This window comes from Pristis pectinata, chromosome 4 (assembly GCF_009764475.1).
Source record: "Pristis pectinata isolate sPriPec2 chromosome 4, sPriPec2.1.pri, whole genome shotgun sequence".
Taxonomy (NCBI): domain Eukaryota; kingdom Metazoa; phylum Chordata; class Chondrichthyes; order Rhinopristiformes; family Pristidae; genus Pristis; species Pristis pectinata.
The window spans coordinates 53,340,047-53,361,080 of NC_067408.1; the positions used below are offsets into that span (position 1 = coordinate 53,340,047).

The 21,034-nt window shown below is 40.3% G+C and overlaps 1 protein-coding gene across 1 annotated transcript in view; it reads right to left on the reverse strand.

Moving 5' to 3' along the window:
* clint1a (clathrin interactor 1a) overlaps positions 1 to 21,034 on the reverse strand; it is a 146,513-nt gene that overhangs the window by 29,734 nt on the left and 95,745 nt on the right. Inside the window, exons 6-7 of the mRNA XM_052014074.1 lie at positions 13,508 to 13,682; positions 7,325 to 7,553 (exon numbers count right to left, since the gene is read on the reverse strand). Coding sequence (XP_051870034.1) covers positions 7,325 to 7,553; positions 13,508 to 13,682 — 404 coding nt within the window. The remainder of the gene's footprint in view (positions 1 to 7,324; positions 7,554 to 13,507; positions 13,683 to 21,034) is intronic.

Sequence of the window (21,034 nt, forward strand, 5' to 3'; positions counted from 1 at the left end):
TGGGGAATCATAAAACTTTGGAATTCTCTACCTGCAAGTGGTAGCACCTGAATAAAATAATATATTCAAGGCTGTGTTGTCAGATTTTTGGACTGAGTCAAGGGTTATGGGGCAACCCTTTACTCCCTCCAAAAATGGAAATATCAAATCAGCCATCATTTTCTTTTTTTTAAAAATTTTTAGAAAAATTTTATTTACAGCGTGGTAACGGGCCCTTCTGGCCCAACGAGTCCATGCTGCCCATTTTAAACCCCCAAATTAACCTGTCCGTACGTCTTTAGAATGTGGGAGGAAACCGGAGCACCCGGAGGAAACCCACACAGACACGGGAGAACGCACAAACTCCTTACAGACAGCGATGGAAATCGAACCCCGATCGCTGGCACTGTAATAGCGTTGCACTAACCGCTATGCTACCGTGCCATGAATTCCATGGCAGGCACTTATGGCTGCATGGCCTGTTCCTGTTCCCATATTTCCTGTACTGCAATACACCATAGTCGAAGGTACAACGCAGGTAACAATGGGAAATATCTTGTAGTTACCAATTAATTTTGGCCAAGGCAATACAAGAATCAGAATTACTTCATACTGATTCCCATCCCACCACATTCTTCCCCCGACTGAATTCATTGGGACTTTTCCAGTTTTCACAAATGTGAAATTTATTGGTGGTCATTTGCATGATCTAATAGTTTTCATTTTAATGAGCTACATTTTATGGGGAAAATAATCAGCTTCAATAAAAAAAAAGCCTTCCATTTGCCGAGGTTCAATGGATTCCATGGCGAGATGGCCAGAGAGACAATGATGGATGTAAAAATAACCCTACCCCTTGGGAGAAGGGGGCAAATTTGCAATCATCTTGTCTGGAAGGAATGATTGAGAAACAAAACATTATCTATTAGGTGTGCAAAGTCAAAAAGTGCGATTTAGAAGCTAAAGATGACAGGAGCAGTGTTGTTACTAATATTGCATGATCATTTCTGAATGCGAAGTTCATGATTTATTTTATTTCAAATGACTCCCACCACTTATAACAGCACTGCACAAAGCAAAAATGTTCTCATCTAACAAAAGCTCAGGACAAAATCAGTTCTGTTCCACAAATATTGCAAGTGGATACAGCATAAAAATTTCACACAGCTACCATTACTACTTACCATGATTGTATTAATTCATAAATTGCACTTGCTGGAACCAAGGTGAATAGAAATACCAAACAAAGCTAAGCAAATAAAATTCATTAGCAAAGACATCCCATGACACACAGCAAATTTACTGATCATAGGAATATTGATTTGATTTAATGATTGAGAGACTTAAAATAATTCTTGCAGAAAGAACTATGGTTAAACAGCCTGCATCTCCCATCAGTAATATTTACCCAGGTCACTCTCACATTAAGTAATGAGCCAACACAAATCTAGCACTCGGGGAAATCACTCGGGCTTATTGCAATTATTCATGCCCAAAATTTAACATATTGAATTAATATTGAAAAATACTTCCTCCTGAAATGTTAACTTAAAGTACAATTAGAAAATCCAGAGGCTGAAAGTTCAAACCCATGGCAAATTGGGAAAGGGAATTCAGTAAATCTGATCATTTGCACGGAAATAATCACAGAAGCTGCCGAGGTGTTGTAATAATCCAACTGATTTTTTTAATGACCTTCTAAATGCTTTCACGGCAACAATGCAATAAACGCAGGACTGGTAGTGCTGCTCAGATTTCAAAAACAAGATTACAGTATAACAAAATGTGACACAGGATGAAGACTTGAACTTGAAGATGTATTATGCAAACTGCAAAGACAATCTCAGGCACAGTGGCAGAGAGATCTTCAACAAAGACTTTGCTTTGCAAGAGTGAAAAGGAGAATGTTGGAAGATTCTCCTCACCTACCTCTGATCCTAAAGAGCATTAGCACAACTAAGGGGGGGGGGGGGGGGGGGGGGGGTGGGGGTTGTGAGGCAGGTGATACAAGCATACCTGCCCTGTCATTGGTGGATGGGACAGCAAGTCCACAAACACAGAATAGGGAAAAAAATTTCCACCCACACAACAAAAAAATCTTTCTTACAAGACCCTTATGTTTGGAATCATAATGCAGACACTCCAAAAGCACAACAGAACACACATTTCTGCACTGTCAGCCACTGTTACAGTAGGTTAGACCAGGAATATTCCAATTTATGCTGAGTTAGCTCATTTAGCACAAGGTTGTAATCATGAGGCAGAGGTGGTGGTTATCAACACGCATAGACATTGCCATGTGAAGACTGAAAGGCTGAGAGAGGTGCAGAAGGCTATCCATGTCCATTATGCCCAACACATCATTAAGACTTGGAGGATATTGGAGGAAAATAATAATTTCCAATTTACCTTCAATGATTGCAAATACAATTTAGATAAATATAATTTTTTCAGTGTAGTCATAGAGCAATACAGCATGGCTACAGGCCTTTCTGCCCAATGAGTCCATGCCGCCCACGGCACCCACCCAGCTAGGCCCAATTTCCTGTGTTTGGCCCATATCCCTCTAAGCCCTGCCCCTCCATGTTCCTATCCAAGTGCTTCTTAAATGATACTATTGTACCTGCCTCAACCACTTCCTCTGGCAGGTCGTTCCATATACTCACCACCCTCTGGGTGAAAAAGTTGCCCCTCGGGTCCCTTTTTAAAACTTTCCCCTCTCACCCTAAATCTATGCCCCCTAGTTTTGGACTCCCCTACCCTGGGGAAAAGACTGTTACCATCCAACTTATCTATGCCTCTCATAATTTTAAACTTTTCTATCAAGTCACTCCTCATTCTCCTACGTTCCAAGGAATAAAGACCTAGCCTGGCCAACCTCTCCTTGCAACTCAGGCCCTCTAGTCCTGGCAACATCCTCTTAAATCTTTCCTGCACTCTCTTCAGTTTAACCACATCTTTCCTATAACAGGGTGACCAAAACTGTACACAGTACTCGAAGTGCAGTCTCACCAATGACTTGTACAACTGCAACGTAATGTCCCAACTTCTATACTGAATGCCCTGACTGATGAAGGCCAGCGTGCTAAATGCCGTTTTCACCACATTCTACCTGTGACGCCACTTTCAACGAACTATGCACGTGTACTCCTAGGTCCCTCTATTCCATTACACTCCCTAGTGCCCTACTATTCATAGTACACATCCTACGCTGGTTTGACTTTCCAAAATGCATCATCTCACACTTAGAGTGGCATGCAAATGTTTGGGCACCTCTGGTCAAAATTTCTGTTACTATGAATAGTTAAGTGAGTAGAAGATGAACTGATCTCCAAAAGTCAAAGTTAAAGATGAAATATTCTTTTCAACATTTTAAGCAAGATTAGTGTATTATTTTTGTTTTGTATAATTTGAGTGAAAAAAGGAAAGGAGCACCATGCAAAAGTTTGGGCACCCCAAGGGATTTGAGCTCTCAGATAACTTTTACCAAGGTCTCAGACCTTCATTAGCTTGCTAGGGCTATGGCTTGTTCACAGTCAACATTAGGAAAGGCCAGGTGATGCAAATTTCAAAGCTTTATAAATACCGACTCCTCAAACCTTGTCCCAATAATCAGCAGCCATGGGCTCCTCTAAGCAGCTGCCTAGCACTCTGAAAATTAAAATAAATGATGCCCTCAAAGCAGGAGAAGGCTATAAGAAGATAGCAAAGCATTTTCAGGTAGCCGTTTCTTCAGTTTGTAATGTAATTAAGAAATGGCAGTTAACAGGAATGGTGAAGGTCAAGTTGAGGTCTGGAAGACCAAGAAAACTTTGAGAGAACTGCTCGTAGGATTGCTAGAAAGGCAAATCAAAACCCCTATTTGACTGCAAAAGACCTGCAGGAAAATTTAGCAGACTCTGGAGTGACGGTGCACTGTTCTACCATGCAGCGACGCCTGCACAAATATGACCTTCATGGAAGAGTCATCAGAAGAAAACCTTTCATGCGTCCTCACCACAAAATTCAGCGTCAGAAGTTTGCAAAGGAACATCTAAACAAGCCTGATGCATTTTGGAAACAAGTCCTGTGGACTGATGAAGTTAAAATAGAACTTCTTGGCCGCAATGAGCAAAGGTATGTTTGGAGAAAAAAGGGTGCAGAATTTCATGAAAAGAACACCTCTCCAACTGTTAGGCATGGGGATGGATCAATCATGCTTTGGGCTTGTGTTGCAGCCAGTCGCATGGGGAACATTTCACTGGTAGAGGGAAGAATGAATTCAATACCAGCAAATTCTGGAAGCAAACATCACACCGTCTGTAAAAAAGCTGAAGATGAAAAGAGGATGGCTTCTACAACAGGATAACGATCCTAAACACATCTCAAAATCCACAATGGACTACCTCAAGAGGCACAAGCTGAAGGTTTTGCCATGGCCCTCACAGTCCCCCGACCTAAATATCATCGAAAATCTGTGGATAGACCTCAAAAGAGCAGTGCATGCAAGAGGGCCCAAGAATCTCACAGAACTAGAGGACTTCTGCAAGGAAGAATGGGCAAAAATCCCCCAAACATGAATTGAAAGACTCTTAGCTGGCTACAGAAAGTGTTTACAAGCTGTGATACTTGCCAAAGGGGGTGTTACTAAGTACTGACCATGCAGGGTGCCCAAACTTTTGCTTCAGGCCCTTTTCCTTTTATTGTTATTTTGAAACTGTAAAAGATGGAATTAAAAAAAATAATCTTGCTTAAAATATTAAAGAAATGTGCCATCTTTAACTTTATGCCTTTTGGAAATCAGGTCATCTTTTACTCGCTTAGCTATTCACAATAACAGAAATTTTGACCGGGGTGCCCAAACTTTTACATGCCACTGTATCTGTATTGAAATCCATTTGCACTCTTTGGCCCACTTCTCCAACTGACCAAGACCCCCTGTAATCTACAATAATCTTCTTCACTATCAACACCACCTCCTAATTTTGTGTCATTTGCAAACTTGCTGATCAAGCCTTGTACATTCGCATCCAAATAGTTTATATAAATAATGAACAACAAGGGTCCCAACACCGACCCCAGCGGCACACCACTAGTCACCGGCCTCCATTCCGAGAAAAAACCTTCAACTACCACCCTCTGCTTCCTATCTCCGAGCCAATTTTGAATCCACCTAACTAGCTTTCCCTGGATTCCATGGAACCTAACCTTCCAGACCAACCTACCATGCGGGACCTTGTCAAAGGCCTTGCGAAAGTCCAAATAGCCAACAACCACTGCCCTGCCCTCATCTACCTTTTTAGTTACCTTTTTAAAAAACTCTAAAAGGTTCATCAAGCACGACTTTCCACGCTCAAAGCCATGCTGACTCCTCTAATCAGACTCTGTCTATCCAAATGCTGATAGATCCTGTTCCTCGGAATTCCCTTCAGTAACTTCCCCACTACTGTTGTCAGGCTGACCGGTCTGTAGGTCTCCGGCTTGTCCTTGCTACCCTTCTTAAATAACAGAACAATATTAGCCACCTTCCAGTTCTCAGGAACTTCACCAGTGGCTAATGATGAAGCAAATATCTCCGCAAGGGCCTCCGCAATTTCTTCTCTAGCCTCCCACAAAATCAGAGGATGCACTCACTCAGGCCCTGGGAATTTATCCACCTTAATGTGCTGTAAGGCTGCAAATACCTCCTCCCTGGTAATATGAATTTCCTCCAAAACATCTCCATTAGTTTCCCTTATCTCTTTAGCAATCATGATTTTCTCCTTAATAAACACTGAGACAAAGGTGGCCCTGCTGATCTCCAAGGGGACCTACTCTCTTCCTTAGCCACCCTATTACTCTTAATCTAGCTAGAGAACCTCTTGGGATTTTCCTTAACCTTACCTGCCAGATCCATCTCATATCCTCTCTTTGCCCTCCTGATTTCCCTCAAGAGTGTTCTTAATCTTTTTATTGTCATTAAGGGATGCATTTGCCTGTCCTCCTAAACCCAACATATGCTTCCTTTTTCTCGACCAGAGCCCCAATATCTCTCATCAGCCAAGGTTCCCTAAACTTGCCAGGTTTACCCTTCACCCTAACAGGAACGTGCTGCCCCTAGACTCTTAATATCACATTCTTAAAAGCCTCCCACTTGCCATTTGTTCCTTTCCCTTCAAACAGGCTCTCCTAATTGACCTCTGCTAGATCCTGCCTAATTGCCTCAAAATTAGCTCTGCTCCAGTTTAGGACACTAACCTGTGGACCTGTCCTATCCTTTTCAATCACTATCTTAAAACTAATACAATTATGATCACTAATGCCAAAGTGCTCCCTGAATGCCACCTCAGTTACTTGCCCTACCTCGTTCCCCAAGAGAAGGTCCAGTACTGCACCCTCCTAAGAAGATCCCTCAATATATTGACTCAGGAAACTTTCCTGCACACATTTCACAAATTCCACGCAGACCAGGCCCTTAAAACTGTGTGGTCCAGCCAATACCAGGGAAATTAAAATCTCCCACTAATACAACCCTATTATTCTTACAACTATGAGCAATTTCTCTACACACCTGCACCTCAAGTTCCCACTGACTATTGGGGGGGGGGGGGGGGGTCTATAATACAGACTCACTAGAGTGATGCACCCTTCTTGTTCCCAAGTTCTACCCATATGGCTTCACTGGACAATCCTCCAAGGATGTCGTCTCTAATCACTGCCGTTACATCCTCCCTTATCAAAAAGGAAACACCCCCTCCTCGCTTACCAGTACCTCTGTCACACTTGGAACATTGAGCTGCCAGTCCTGCCCTTCTCTCAGCCATGTTTCTGTTATGGCTATAACATCCTAATCCCCAGAGCCAATCCACACTCTGAGTTTGTCTAGTTTACCTGTTAATCCTCGTACATTGAAGTAAATGCAGTTTAACTATATTCCTTTCCCTGCCTTTACTGTGCCCCTGGCTATCCTGATTATTAAACTTGCTCTTGCAGGCTACTGCTTTATCCTATGACTTGCTCCTGCTCAGAATCCCACTCCTCTGCCAATCTAGTTTAAATCCTCTCGTATAGCACTATCAAACTTATCTTTATATATTCAAAGTAATTAACTGATTACCGCAGAGAAAACTAACATATTTCATTATGTTAACTTTTGAAAGGAATTGGGTAGAAACTCAAACTTTTGCAGTGGTACAAGAAAAGACAGGGGAAGTGGGAGGAACTGAGTAACCTTCTCAAATGCTGGCAAAAACACGATGTGTAAACAGACTTCCTTGTGTGTACAGAGATTCTATTACGTGCTCTAAACAAACAACTTAGCAAGAATCAAAAGGCACAAATACCTAGACCTTGTAAGGTGAAGTTTCTGAAATTTGCAGTTCCCTACCTTTGCAGCAGAGTTTACTTCTGGACTGGGACTGTCTCCCGTGTAATGGGCTGCAGCGCCAAGGTCAACAGTTTTGGAAGGCACCCCTGAACGTTTATGCCGGGTGGTCGTGGTCTCTGTTGCTTGGGTGATGTGGATTGACTTGGTCGTCACCGTCTCTTCGTTATCCTTGTATTCAGATTTCCCAATCTTGCCATTGTTTCTGGACCTTCTCTCCTCCTCACTATCACTGAAATTCATAACAAATACAGCAACAAAAGCATATTGGAGTGAGTAAAAGACAGTTGATTACAAAAGAAAAGTGCCAAGTCAGATCAGAAAAAAAATGAAATACATGTGCAATTAAATGCAAAAAAATTGTATTCCATAATGTTCTGCACTCCAATATATGTGCATTAACTCTCATTGTTTTATTCACCATTCAACTATGCTGGAAATAAAAAGCTAATGTCTGGAAAAGTGATCACAGGTTGGCAAATCTTTCTATACATTTCACACATGTGAATAATAAAGATATCTTATCTTATATGGAAAGAAACCTTTCAGCATTAATCAATCTCAGAACCATAGAAATCTGCAGTATGACGGCCACCCTGCCCATGGTGTCTTTGCTGCATCTTTGAAACAGGAGTCATGCTTACACTCACACAGCTACATTTTGTCCATAACCCAGCAAGCGTCTCATCCTCAAGTTTCTGTCCCTCTTAAATACAGAATTCCTGATCTGACAATTCCAAAAGGGGAAGAAAAGCCCTCCTCTTCCCTCTACATCTTTTACTAATTCTATTAAATCTCAGGCTTTTTTTCCCTCCCCCATCTATACTCAAAACCTCTCATCTTGAAAATCCAAGCCACCTCTTGCTCACCACTTCAACAAGAGCAATCTTAACTTTTCCAACTTCTCTTCATAATTCCCTAAATTGTGGTAACACCCTGGTTAACAGTCTCTGTGCCCTTTCCAAGACCTTTACATTGTTCCTGAACTGTGGTGCTAGAATTGGCCATAAATGATCTAACTGAAGACTACTCAGTAATTTATTTTTTGGTCCGTTGCATGACTCATCCCATGTCAACATAATTGACTCTACGCCTTCCTTTCGGCTCATTAAAAGTGCCCTTACAATAAAGTTAAAAATTTAACTGTAGAACAGCTTTTCAGATACTCTCAAAGTAACAAAAGAACATTAAACACAGCAATGATGACATGTGTACCATGCAGTGATACATCCTGGTATAGTGGGTTAAATCAGGAATATTGCAGCTAGTGCTGAGTCAGCTCATCTAGTGCAAGGTGGAAATGGTGTCCATTAACAACCACAGATCCTGCTATACCAAGATACGACCTCTTGGTTTTATGAGACTGCAACCAGTGATTCAAGAACATGACCCACCGTCATCTCAGGGAAATTAAGAATATGCAATGAAGCCTGGAAAAACCAGGAACATCTACAGCTTGAATATTTTCAAATCCTCACATGCATGGTCAGATTTTAGAATACTAAGCAAACCAACTGATTTGCTTCAGTATTTCCACTGAAAACTTGCTATTAGAATCACTGACTTCAACCACCCAGATTTGCACCAGGATTTTTTTCCAAGTAAGAAGGAAAATTCATTATAAGATGCAACTTATTGCAAGGGTATGGCCATTGTTGTTTGATGCTGGAGTTTCAAAAAGTTTATGCCATTCTTAAATTGACTCACTCCAAATTTTATTTACATTCAACTCAATGCATTTTAATCCTTATTTACACTTGATATGATTGTAATCTATGGCCCAAACATTTGATAATATTCCTTCTTTTGACAAAAAGCTCATCGTTCTCCAAGTTTGTCTCCTTTAAGCAATGCACTATATGGTATTGTTTAACCTGTACACTGGGCACAGCAAAGTCAGGAGAATGAAGAGCAAGATGAAAAATTTGTGCATTAAAAATCCTGCATCAACTAATATTACTAATTCAAAAATAGTTAACAGTACACCATAACTAAGATTTTGAAGAACGAGATCAGATTTGTGCGCCCTGGGTTCGCACAAGCAGACTGTAAACCTTTGGCTCCAAAAGTAGCTTTGAACTAGGAACAGAGGTAGCACTAACAAGATCTGGTTTTTATATTTGATTATCAGTAACTGCCCCCAAGAAGTACGACTCGCTCCTCAATTACTTTAGTCTTTGAAAACAATCACACTAAGGTGTCAGGTAGGGCACTTGAGCACAGTGTGACTCAAAAGCTGACAAAATGTGCTGAAGTTGTTTGACAGGCAACTTGGGAGTAAACTTACTCCTGTACACCTTCATCCCTTTTTCTGATAAAGGAGGACATCTTATTTCGGTGTATTCTATGTTATACATCAAAAATTAGTGACAGAGGAAATCAATATATGGGCTTATTCCTGGTATATCATACGTGCAAATAGTTTTAAATGGGATAGTATTGAGCTCCAAGTGCATCCCTCCAGGCAAGTGTAGAGCATTCCATCTCAACCATCATGTCTCTCGGACAGCAGAGAGACTGAAGACAGACAAGTCACTGTTGAGGTACTCTCTAGTCTCTGAGCTGCTCCAGCAGCAAGGGCATTAATGTGACTGAACAAACTGATTTACTGGTCAATTGCGCTCCCAAGGTGCTGAAGATTAAGGATTCCAAGAGTCATGAAGTTGTACAGCATAGAAACAGGTCCTTTGGCCCACCTATGACTATGATGACCATCATGCCTATCTATATTGATCCCACTTGCCTGCATTAATTTCATATCCCTCTCTGCCCTGCTCATTCAAGTACCTGCCTAGAGGCCTCTTAAATTTTCACACCTCCTTTAGCAGCTCATTCCAAATACTAACTACTCAGGAAAAATCTACTCTTCAGATCCCCTTAAACTACATCCCTCTCACCTTAGACCTATGCTCTTTAGTTTTAGATTCCCCTACAATAGAAAACAGGCTCTGGATATCTACCCCATCTAAGCCTCCCAATTTTATATTCCTTTATCACGTCACCTCTCAGCCTCCTGGGAGACAGTCGTAAGGAAAAGTTACGTGCTGATTTGTCAGTTTCATGGTTACCTTTGCTGGTTATCAGTTTTTCCATTTGAGTTTATAAATACAAACTATGTATCATCAAACTAACATAGGATTTGAACTTATACCCAGACGATGATCAACCCAAGCTCACTAACCACATCATTGGGAGAATGCCAGTGTGTTGCCACGTGCCATCTCCCAAAAGATGCTTGCATCTCGGAACTAGATTAAAGGCTTCTCAGTAGATCCAGGATAAGGATCATCATGGCTGAAATAACATTCAGCTCCTTGTGCTAATGTGCATTCACAGCCCAAACCATAAAATGATGCACATTAATAAATTGTTTTCAACACTGCATTTACTCCTGTGGGGCTTCACAAGGCACAGATGTGTCTCTCACCATTCAGCAGACCAGATGCTGTCTGGATCACTGACAGCGTGGGCCATCCGACAATACAAAACCCCAAGTGACCACCGGCTCCCTGACCTCCACAGAACTCCACAGCAGCGCAGCAGGATCCCCAGACAAATAGCGCAGGTCGAGTCAGGAGAGTGGCGCACAGCTACAGATAGATGCCTTCAATTGTCAAACAGCTTCTGACCAGAAAAGGTATTAACTACTTGCAGCTGTGGAAGTCACGGTCAGTTTCCAAAAAAATGTCCATTCTCTAGATTATATTAGGTTTTTGGATTCCTTAAGCATTAACACACTACTGCACCTTTTGGAGCTCACTTCCTGCCCAGTAACTTTGTTTTGGGTAAATCTACTCTTAATTCCTCTGCAGCTCAACTATACAAATCAAGAACAAGATTTTCTTTAAAGTAGTCACTGTTACTTTTATTGGTCTCAAGCAGCCCAGGATAAAAAATAATTATCTTTCTTTTCCCAAAAATAGCATATGAAACTAATATTCCCCAGGGCATTCAGTCAATTTTTTTTCCTAGAAAACATGGGATGTTAATTTTGAAGTCAAAGCATTCTTGCAATTGAAGAGCATCAGTATGTTACAAATGGGGATGCTCAACAGCTGGAAAAAAGTTACAAGGGCTGCAAATAAGATTGCGTGAAGGATGATTGCGAATGATTCAATTCACTTTTTTCCAACCAGGTTGGCAACAGACAAATGGCAGGTTGTGCCTGCAGCAAGTGGGGAGAGAACCATGAGGGGAAAACCTCACAGATGCAACTCTCATAGCAGCACCAATGGAATTGGTCAGTGCACCAAAGTTCTGTTTTCACAAAGAGGATACCCACGATTATACTGTGTGGCACTACCATAATGCTAAATGGGATAATTTAATAACTCAAAACTGAACATTATAGGGCAAATTAAATATATAATTGTTCAGTGGCACAGCAGGAAGTGCTGCTGCCTCACAGTTCCAGCACCCTGGGTTCAATCCTGACCTCTTGCACTTTTCTTCTGTGCAAGATTGCACTTCCTTCCTGTGGCCACATGGCTTCCTGCAGGCACTCCAGTCTCCATCTACCTTACTAAGAAATGCTGTCTGGTAGATTAATTAGCTACTGTAAATTGCCACTTAGTGTAGGTGGGAGGATCAGTATTGGGGTGGGGGTGGGGGGGGGTGGTGTTGAGAGAAAATAATGGACATATGATGAGAATAGGTTACATGGAAATGGGTGGGAATGGGGTTGCTCTGAGAGCTGGCATAGGCTTGATGGGTTGAATGGTCTACTTCTACATTGGAATGAAACATGAAATCACACAGGCAGGACTACGCGCATGCCAAAAAGCGAAAGCCACACACTCAACAGTATTAAGTGATCCTATAAACACAGCTCTGTAGTCTTGCCAGAAACATTCATGAAAAGTTAATGGACAATTAATGACCAAACCTGGAGGTCATTCCAGGCACACTTCCATCCAAGTGATGACAGATCAGAACACACAAACCCTAAAGACTCATGTGAAACATTTGCAACCATTTTTGTTTCTAAGTGCCAAGGGTATAATCTTGGACAATCACCCAAGATCCACACAATGATAAAAGTCATGTGTTAATTAATTAGATCCAGTCTATGCAATATTAACATACAACTGACCACATTTGTAATAGCGAAGGTTCTGGGCCTTCACACTCTAGCTGTGGTACTGCACACTTGTGTTACAGAACTAGCTGTCCCTCTAGCCAAATTACTTCAGTACAGTTACACCAATGGCTTCTACCCAACTATACATAAAGTTGTCAGGTTATATCCAACCTACTGAAAGCAAGACAAATTACCATCTTACTTTACTGAAAAATGAGGAAAATGATGGAAGGTGGTGTCCACAGTTCCATCAAGCACCAGATTCATTACAATCCTTCTCACTGATCCTCAAATTGTGATCCACCAGGAAGTGTTGACTCCAGACCTCATTACAGCCCATGCCAAAAATGGTGAATTCTAGAAGTGATGCAAGAACAAACTGCTCGGGATGTCAAGGCAACATTTGGCTGAGTATAGCATCAAGAAACTGTGGCAAGATTGAAATCAGAGGGAAATCAAACAAAACTTGCCTGTGATTGGAATCATAAAATCAAGAAGAGAAACTTCTGTGGCCAAGCAATTCAGCGTCAGTACGTCACTACAAGGAATTTTTCAGGACAGTGTTCTGTACTCAAGCATCTTTGGTTGTTTCATTGGCGGCTTTCCCTCCTTCATGGGATCAGAAGTAAGGATGTTCACTGATCACACAGTGCCCCTCAAATACCATACTGAACAAAACTTGGATAATATTCAGGCTTGAGCTGATATGTGGCTTTCCCAACAGACACAATGGCAAGTAATTACCTTATTTCTAAAGTAATATTAGAAATAGTAAACAAAGGATGACTCATGTTCTCATTATAAAAAACAGAAAATGCTAGAAACACTCAGCAGGTCAAGCAATATCTATGGAAAGAGAAACAGAATTAAATGTTTCTCTTTCCACAGATGCTACCTGACCAGCAAGTTTCCAGAATTTGCTGCATTATTTCAGATATCCAGAATCTGTAGTTCTTGTGAGCAAGTTCTTATTTTTACAGATTAACTGATGTGATTCCACAACAGGAATTTCTCCATACACATCTTCAACTCATTGGCTCAAAAGGCCTATGCAGAAACACAGCCCAGGAGAAAATCTGCACATGAAATACTAATATTCAGTTTACCTTTCTGGTGAGTCATCTTTGTCCTTCTTTCTGAACTTGTTGATCGTATCATCAATTGTGGTCCCAATCTTATCGCTTATCTCGCCTAACTTTTCACTGAATGGAAAAACACCTTTGTTGCCTTTGTCCCAGTCATCGTCCCACTTGGATTTTGGCTCTGAATCATACCTGTCACCTACATAACACAATGGAATAGAACAACAAAAATTTAGCAACCATCTTCAACCTGTCTTGGCATTCTACAATTGTTAGCTTTAATTAGGTGAACCATAAACCTCTGAAACAACACTTTTAAACTGGACTCTGAGGATGGCAGATATGCCTATTTTTTTTAAACAAAAAGAAAACACAAAAGCAATGCACTTACAACCTTAACAACTGAGAAGTTATCAGTGTATCAGTGATGTTATTAGCATACACATACTTAGCCTGTGCTTTTTAAACTGAAATATCAGTATATTTTAAACATGTTCTTTGTCAATCCCTCGAGACTGAAGAGGACTTGCTTCCACTCCTATTCTGTGCATCCTGCACCATTCACTCTACCACAAATGGGGTGTGCAATTTGTGCAGTGGTGTGCTCTTTCTGCCATTTACACAGGCCTTCTTGTTGTATGGACTCAAGGCTCTTATGGCCATCCTATATGCCGCTTTCCCACATTAAATTGTCGTGGCCCAGTGATTCTTTGGAGTTTACAGGAATGCTGCTTTTTTCTCCCAAAAGAGGCTTTGAGGACATCCTCGTGGTAGTCTCTTCCCCAGAGTTCAGAATAGAGTGCACGTTTTGGGATCTGATACTGGATACGCATACAATGAGATCCGTCTAACACAGCTCGCCAATTGCAATTTAAGACTTTAGCACTAGGTACATTGTCCTGGGTTCGGACGCTGAAGTTAGTTCACTTATCCTTCCAGTGGATTTTGATGATTCTGCAGAGACAGCAGTGGTGATACTTTTCCAGTGTTCTCCACTGTGAAAGCAGAAAGGATTATTGAGGGAACATACAAATGTGTTGTTATCTCGACCAGAGGAAGTACAGTAGTTCAGGTATGCATGAACCAAATGTCACTGAGGCTAACTTTTCTTTAAATCTAAGCATACACAGCATTCAATGGAAAAATGTCAGAATACTCAGGACAAGCAGCGACTGTGGAGAGTGAAACAGTTATGTTTCAGGTCACTGACTACTTTATTAATAGATTTGGAGGTTTGCGAGACAGTGATAATTCTCTGAGACACAGGAGACTAGATGATAATTCTCCATGTTTTAAATTCTGGTGTCAAAATTGTTTATACCTGTGAGGAGAGTAGAACCCGCACTGAGACCACAGTGTACTTTAATACTGCTTTTGGCATTTTAACATATGCAGAGTATCATCCTCCTAGCTTTAATGTTTTAAAAGATGGTATCAAATTCTTAAAGCTAAGAATTTTTTCTGGTAAGGGCAATAGCACTTCTGGCAAAGCCACAAGTAATGGTGTGGCATTGAATGGTAATGTCAACAGTTATGGTCGTGAGGTGGTTGATGAGTGGTTGAGATGTCAGTAAGCCAAACAATGGCAATAAGGAGGCTGTGGTTAACAGTTTACCCTCATAAGTAGTTCTAGTGAACAGATTGTGGTGATGGTTCTCTCACTATAATGCTTTCTATTGTACTTTGGGAATGCATATAGGCATACTGATTAAAGGTCTACTTTCTAAATGTGGCAAGTTGGATAGGTTCCATGGGTGACATTCCACTTCACCAACTCTGTTTCTCTCTCCACTGGTGCTCCCTGACCTGCTGAGTATTTCTAGCACTTTTCTTTTTATATTTTATTTTTCCAGCAGCTGCAGTTTTCTGCTTCTCCTTTATTAAATAAATTTGTTAAGCAGATTCATTCAGATCACTTAAGCTGGTTCTGTACTGCTTGACCCTATCATAGTACAATGTGCTCTCATCCAAATTCAGCTTTTCTGCCAGCTTGATTATGGAGCTATCTAACAGGGGAAGAAAGTAAGCAAATCTTATGAATATTTAAGTAAATGACATTGTGGGGAACTCAGAAAGACAAGCTAAATTTGCAGCACAAATCTAATCAATTATCTCTTGCTGCTCAGTGCATGTAATGTAGACAAGAGCGAGTGCACAAGAGTAAGTTTTAAGATAATACACTGTACAAAAGGAGAATAAATGCCAGTAATTCTATCAACAGAATTGTGGTAAAAAAGCCAAGATTTTTCAATCCGAGATACCTAACCAACACCTCATTTTTTCTGTCAATAGCAAATCTTTATTTATTTATTTTTACAGTGCTTAGATATTCATTATCAAGAATAAAAACTGTAATATTAACAAAATATTACAAACCTAAAACCCTACACCTAATTTTATTCTTTTGTCTTTTCAATTTCCCTCTCCTTTTCTGAATGGAACATGTCCTTCTGGAATATAGTTCCATCTGTTCCTAATTTGGTACCTCAGTAAAGCAGCTATCCTTCATTCGAGAAAGTTTATTGGTTGCTTTATCATGGACTGAACTTAATGCAAAAACAAACAGAAAATTCTGGAGATGCTCAGGTCAACCAGTTATCTGTGGAGAGAGAAACAGAGTTAAGAGTTCAGGTCAATGACCTTGCATCATAATATGGGAAGATTTAAAATAAACTGATTGAAGATATAGAATTGGAGAGAAGGACAAGAGAAACAAAAGCAGCATAAGTAGTAAAAGACAGGAGCAATTAAGGCCAGGTATTACTGAAAAGTACCAGAGCTTCCTCAATGCACTTGGAGGTGCCAACAACATTCAAATAACACCAATGGAAGGTAAAAGCAAGTAAGACCTTTCAGATATAAACCAGCTAAGTAAGGGAGTGGGGCAACCATGAGTACTGATTCCAGGCAGCTGGCCCTGGGCCCACTAAGTTTCTGCCCTAAATGACAAAAAGGATGATAATGCAAGATGAGAGAGAGCTTCAGAGAAGTATGGAAAGTGGAACAAGTGCAGTTCAGAGACTGTCAAATGTGGAGGGGAATATTCAATTGAAGAGCGAGGAAGAGAAACCAGAAGCTCTTATATATTATATATTATATTATATTATATACATGGAATTATCAGAACAGATGCAAAGGAGGAACAGAGACTGGAAAAATGGAATAAAGTGATTGGTGTGCTTATAGTGAATGCTTAGCAATCTTCTGAAATCCTCTGAATAGTAAAAAGTGATTCCTGTATTCATTATTTCATTCTCCAGTTATACCTCATCTCTTGCCCTTTGGAGTCTTGTCCATATTCTTTACTACCTGCCTTGGCCTTTAACTATGGTCTCTTAATAGCAAGAAATATTAAATGTTGCACCAACTATATTTTTCCTCACTGACATCATAACAGTTTTCTACTACTTCTTAAGCTAGTCGAACTTTTTCCTCAAAGCTTTTAGTCATAGCAGGTGAGCTCAGACCTGTGTCATGCTCCTCCTGTGAAATCTGGGGACTCAAGGAGGCTGCCAGAGTCCCTGATGACTACATGTGTACGAAGTGTGTCCTGCTGCAGCTCCAGACAGACCACATGACTACATCGGAGCAGCACATGGATTCACTTTGGAGCATCTGTGACGCTGAGAATGTTATGAGAATGTAGGCAAAAGGAGGTTATGCTACAACTGCACGGGGTACAGGTGAGGTGCACCTGGAGTACTGCATGCAGTTCTGGTCTCCTTACTTGAAAAAAGATATATTGGCTTTAGAGGCGGTGCAGAGGAGGTTTACCAGGTTGATTGCAGAGATAAGAGGGTTAGCCTATGAGGAGAGATCAAGTCACCTGGGACGATACTCGCTGGAATTCGGGAGAATGAGAGGGGATCTTATAGTAAGATATAAAATTATGAAAAAGGATAGACAAGATAGAGGTAGGAAAGCAGTTTTCACTGGTAGGTGCGACTAGAACTAGGGGACATAGCCTCAAGATTCAGGGGAATAAATTTAGAATGGAAATGAGGAACTGCTTTTCCCAGAGACCAGTGAATATGTGTAATTCTCTGCCCAGGGAAGCAGTACAGACTACCTCCTTAAATATATTTAAGACACAGTTAGATAGATTTTTGCATAGTAGGGGAATTAAGGGTTATGGGGAAAAGGCTGGTCCACAGCCAGATCAGCTATGATCTTACTGAATGGCAGAGCAGGCTTAAGGGGCCAGATGGCCTACTCCTGTTCCTATTTCTTATGTTCACTGCCCAGCTGAAGCCTAAAGAAATATTATTCTTGCCCAAACTAGCTTTATTGTTGAAAGGTTATTCCATAGAATGGGCCAACAACAAAAGCTAAAACAAGGATTTGGTTTTTTGAGTGAGAAAATGTCAACCTTTACCAGAGCAATACTTTAAAGTAGATGCAGAGAAAGTGATCAGGTAGTTAAAAACAAAAATCAGTACTATTAAACTCCATAGTCCCACAGAGACTAGAGTCATTATATTACACAAAGATAATATATCGCTCAGATGGATGTAATAGTATAAATGATGCAGAGTCTAAGAGAAAAAATGAAGACTTGCATCAGAAAAATTTTCTTTACTAATGTTGGTGTTTCAGATACAGACCCTTCATCAACATTTCTCAACATTAATGCAGCCAATACAATTTATTCCAACATTCCTTTAAAAGAACACTGGGATTGTTGAGTGAGTAGTTACTTTCAACTAAGATTACAACACAATCAGAAAACAAATTCAAATGTTATGTTTAGATAGTGAGCATAATTAGAATCAGTAAACAATAAATGTATTTGGAACATTAGATAGAGGTCCATTTATTTTGCATGACTCTCCCACCACCACCATTCCCAGTGGAAGTACAAGCTGATCCTTACAAAATGAAGTTAACAAAGTTAATAAAAATGTCTCTAAGTAAAAAATTATTTCATCTGTTCCTGTGTGCCAATACCTACTGTTACCTAATAAAGCATGCAAGTTCATTCCTTATGATAGAAACTAAATCAATAACTTACATTATAATAATGAAGAGATTTTATGATTAATCAAAGACTGGTCCATAAGGTTAGGGCACAAGAGATGCGAGGCATGCTGGCCAGGTGATAGGAGGCAGAGAGTTGTGGTGCTTTTCTAAGTTACAGTGGGACACAAATCAGTTGGAAAGTTAGGTGGAGTGGCGGCAGATGGAATTTAATCCAACTAAGTGTGAAGTAATGCACTCTGGGAAGTCAAATTCTTGTAGGACATATAAAGTGGCTTAGGAGCTTCGATGTACAGAGAGACCTTGGGATGCAAGTCCATAGCTCCCTGAAAGTGGCAACACAGTTGGGTAGGGTAGTGAAAAGGGCATTTGATAAGGTTGCCTTCATAGGCTCAGGCATTGAGTACGAGTTGGGATGATATGTTGTAGTTGTACAAAACATCGGTTAGACTGCATTTGGAATATTGTGTACAGTTCTGGTCACCCCACTACAGGAAAGGTGTAGTAGCAACAGAGAGTGTGCAAAAGAGATCCACCAGGATGTTGTCTGGAATGGAGGGCAGTAATTATAAAGAGAGATTGGTAGGCTGGGATTATTCTCACTGGAACGTAGGAGGCTGAGAGGTGACCTTATACAGGTTTACAAAATTATGAGGGGCCTAGATAGTCAGGATCTTTTTCCCCATGGTAGGGTTGTCTGGAACTAGAGTGCACAGGTTTAAAGTGAGAGGGGAGAAATTTAACTGTTTTTCCACATGGAAGATGGTGAATTTTAAGAATTAGCTGCCAGATGAAGTGCTGGAGGCGGATACTATCACAATATTTGAAAGGCATTTGGACAGGAAAGAAAAGGAGTAGAAGGATACAGACCTATTGTGGGCAAATGGGATTAGCATAGATAGGCATCATGTTCAGCATGGACAAGGTGGTACATCCTGTGCTGTACATTTCTATGATTCAATTTTCATAGTTTCCAATAAGAAAGAAATCTATTGGACAATCTGCACTATTGAGATCCATAAAGAACTTCATGTACAACTGAACCTTTTAAAAACAATGCAGAAAATGTGTTTATTCACAGGCATTTCTAAGGAACTTATTTTTGAGCCTGCAGATGCCAATCCTTTATTTGTGTACAGAGCTGTGGCTAGAAAATACCAACACCCAAACCTGGACAAATAACTTCTATTTTTAGTACTGCTGACTTACTGGTAGATAATTCCTGAACCAGAACATCAAAATCCATTAGCATGTGCTGTATGAATTTGAAGGAACATTCATTTAACTGTTGTATAATTCTCTCAAGCTCCATCAAAAGCACTAACAAAACTGATAGCTTACATTTATATTGTGCATTTAACAAAGAAAATGTCCCACATTTCTAAAGCTATAATCAGATACTGTGGCAGAGAAAAGGCCATTAGGAGTAATGAACTGCAAATAGAGTTTACAACTTTGAAAGTTATTCAACTTTGGCTCACCAGTTATCAGATTTGAAAATAGTTTCATACTATCAGCTGTAGAGCCAAAAAAAAATTCTACAAGTACATGGGTCCATAAAGACAAGCCACCTGATATTATAATGCTGTTAACTACAGTTCTTCAGTCAATTACCAAAAGGTCCATACTAACCCAATGAAAAATATTCAGATTTCTCCTTTGCACCTCCTTTCTCCACATTAAACTGCTTGGATATTACATAATGCTCTAATGCAGTGCATAATTCTTCCACCACATATTGTTACAGACTCAGTGAAAGTCCCTTTAAGATAGAGAGTGTGTGTGTATGTGTGTGTGGGGCGTGCTTACGTCAATAGAAGATAAAGGACGTAATGACGTTGTTGAAGAAGTAAGAAGAAGAAGAAGGAGAGAGAGAGAGAAGGGAGAGAGACACCAGCCTGCTTGTTTTCTCTATTGATGGATGAGAAACAATAACTGTGTTTGCCACTGAAATCCATGTATGGAAGTTGGAAGTAATCCGGTGGAGTTCACTTTGTTGCTGACCTGTAGAAGGAAACAGGTATTTGTGTGTGGACGACCACGGTTCGGATGCTTTTCGGGGTGAGGAAGTCACTACCGAGTAAACACTGGAGTGTCGTTTGGGTTCCATCGTGGAACATTTGGATTTCATATTTACTCTCTCTATGTTTCTCTACGTCTTATCTTCAGACAACGGTGGTTGTTGAAGAAGCCCTTGTTCATGTTTCACCTTATGGCTTGCGGAACTGAACTTTAAGAACCATTCCTGAACTTGGAGTTTGGGACTTTGTCACACACACATGAAGAGTTTAGTTTTGGGGTTAACGTTCGAGGTTTAACATTTTTGAATTCTAACATACTAACATTTTTACTTTTATTTTACGTATTATCATAAGTAGTGATTAATAAAATAGTTTTTAACACTGAATCATGCTCAGTGTGTTTCTTTTGTTGCTGGTTCATGACAATATAAAATGAAAAACTAAAATGGGATTAGTGTAAATGAGTACTTCATCGTCCGTATAGACTGAGTGAGTCAAAAGGGCCGTTTTCCATGCTGTAAGACTCCATAACACATTAAGAGCATTGTATAAC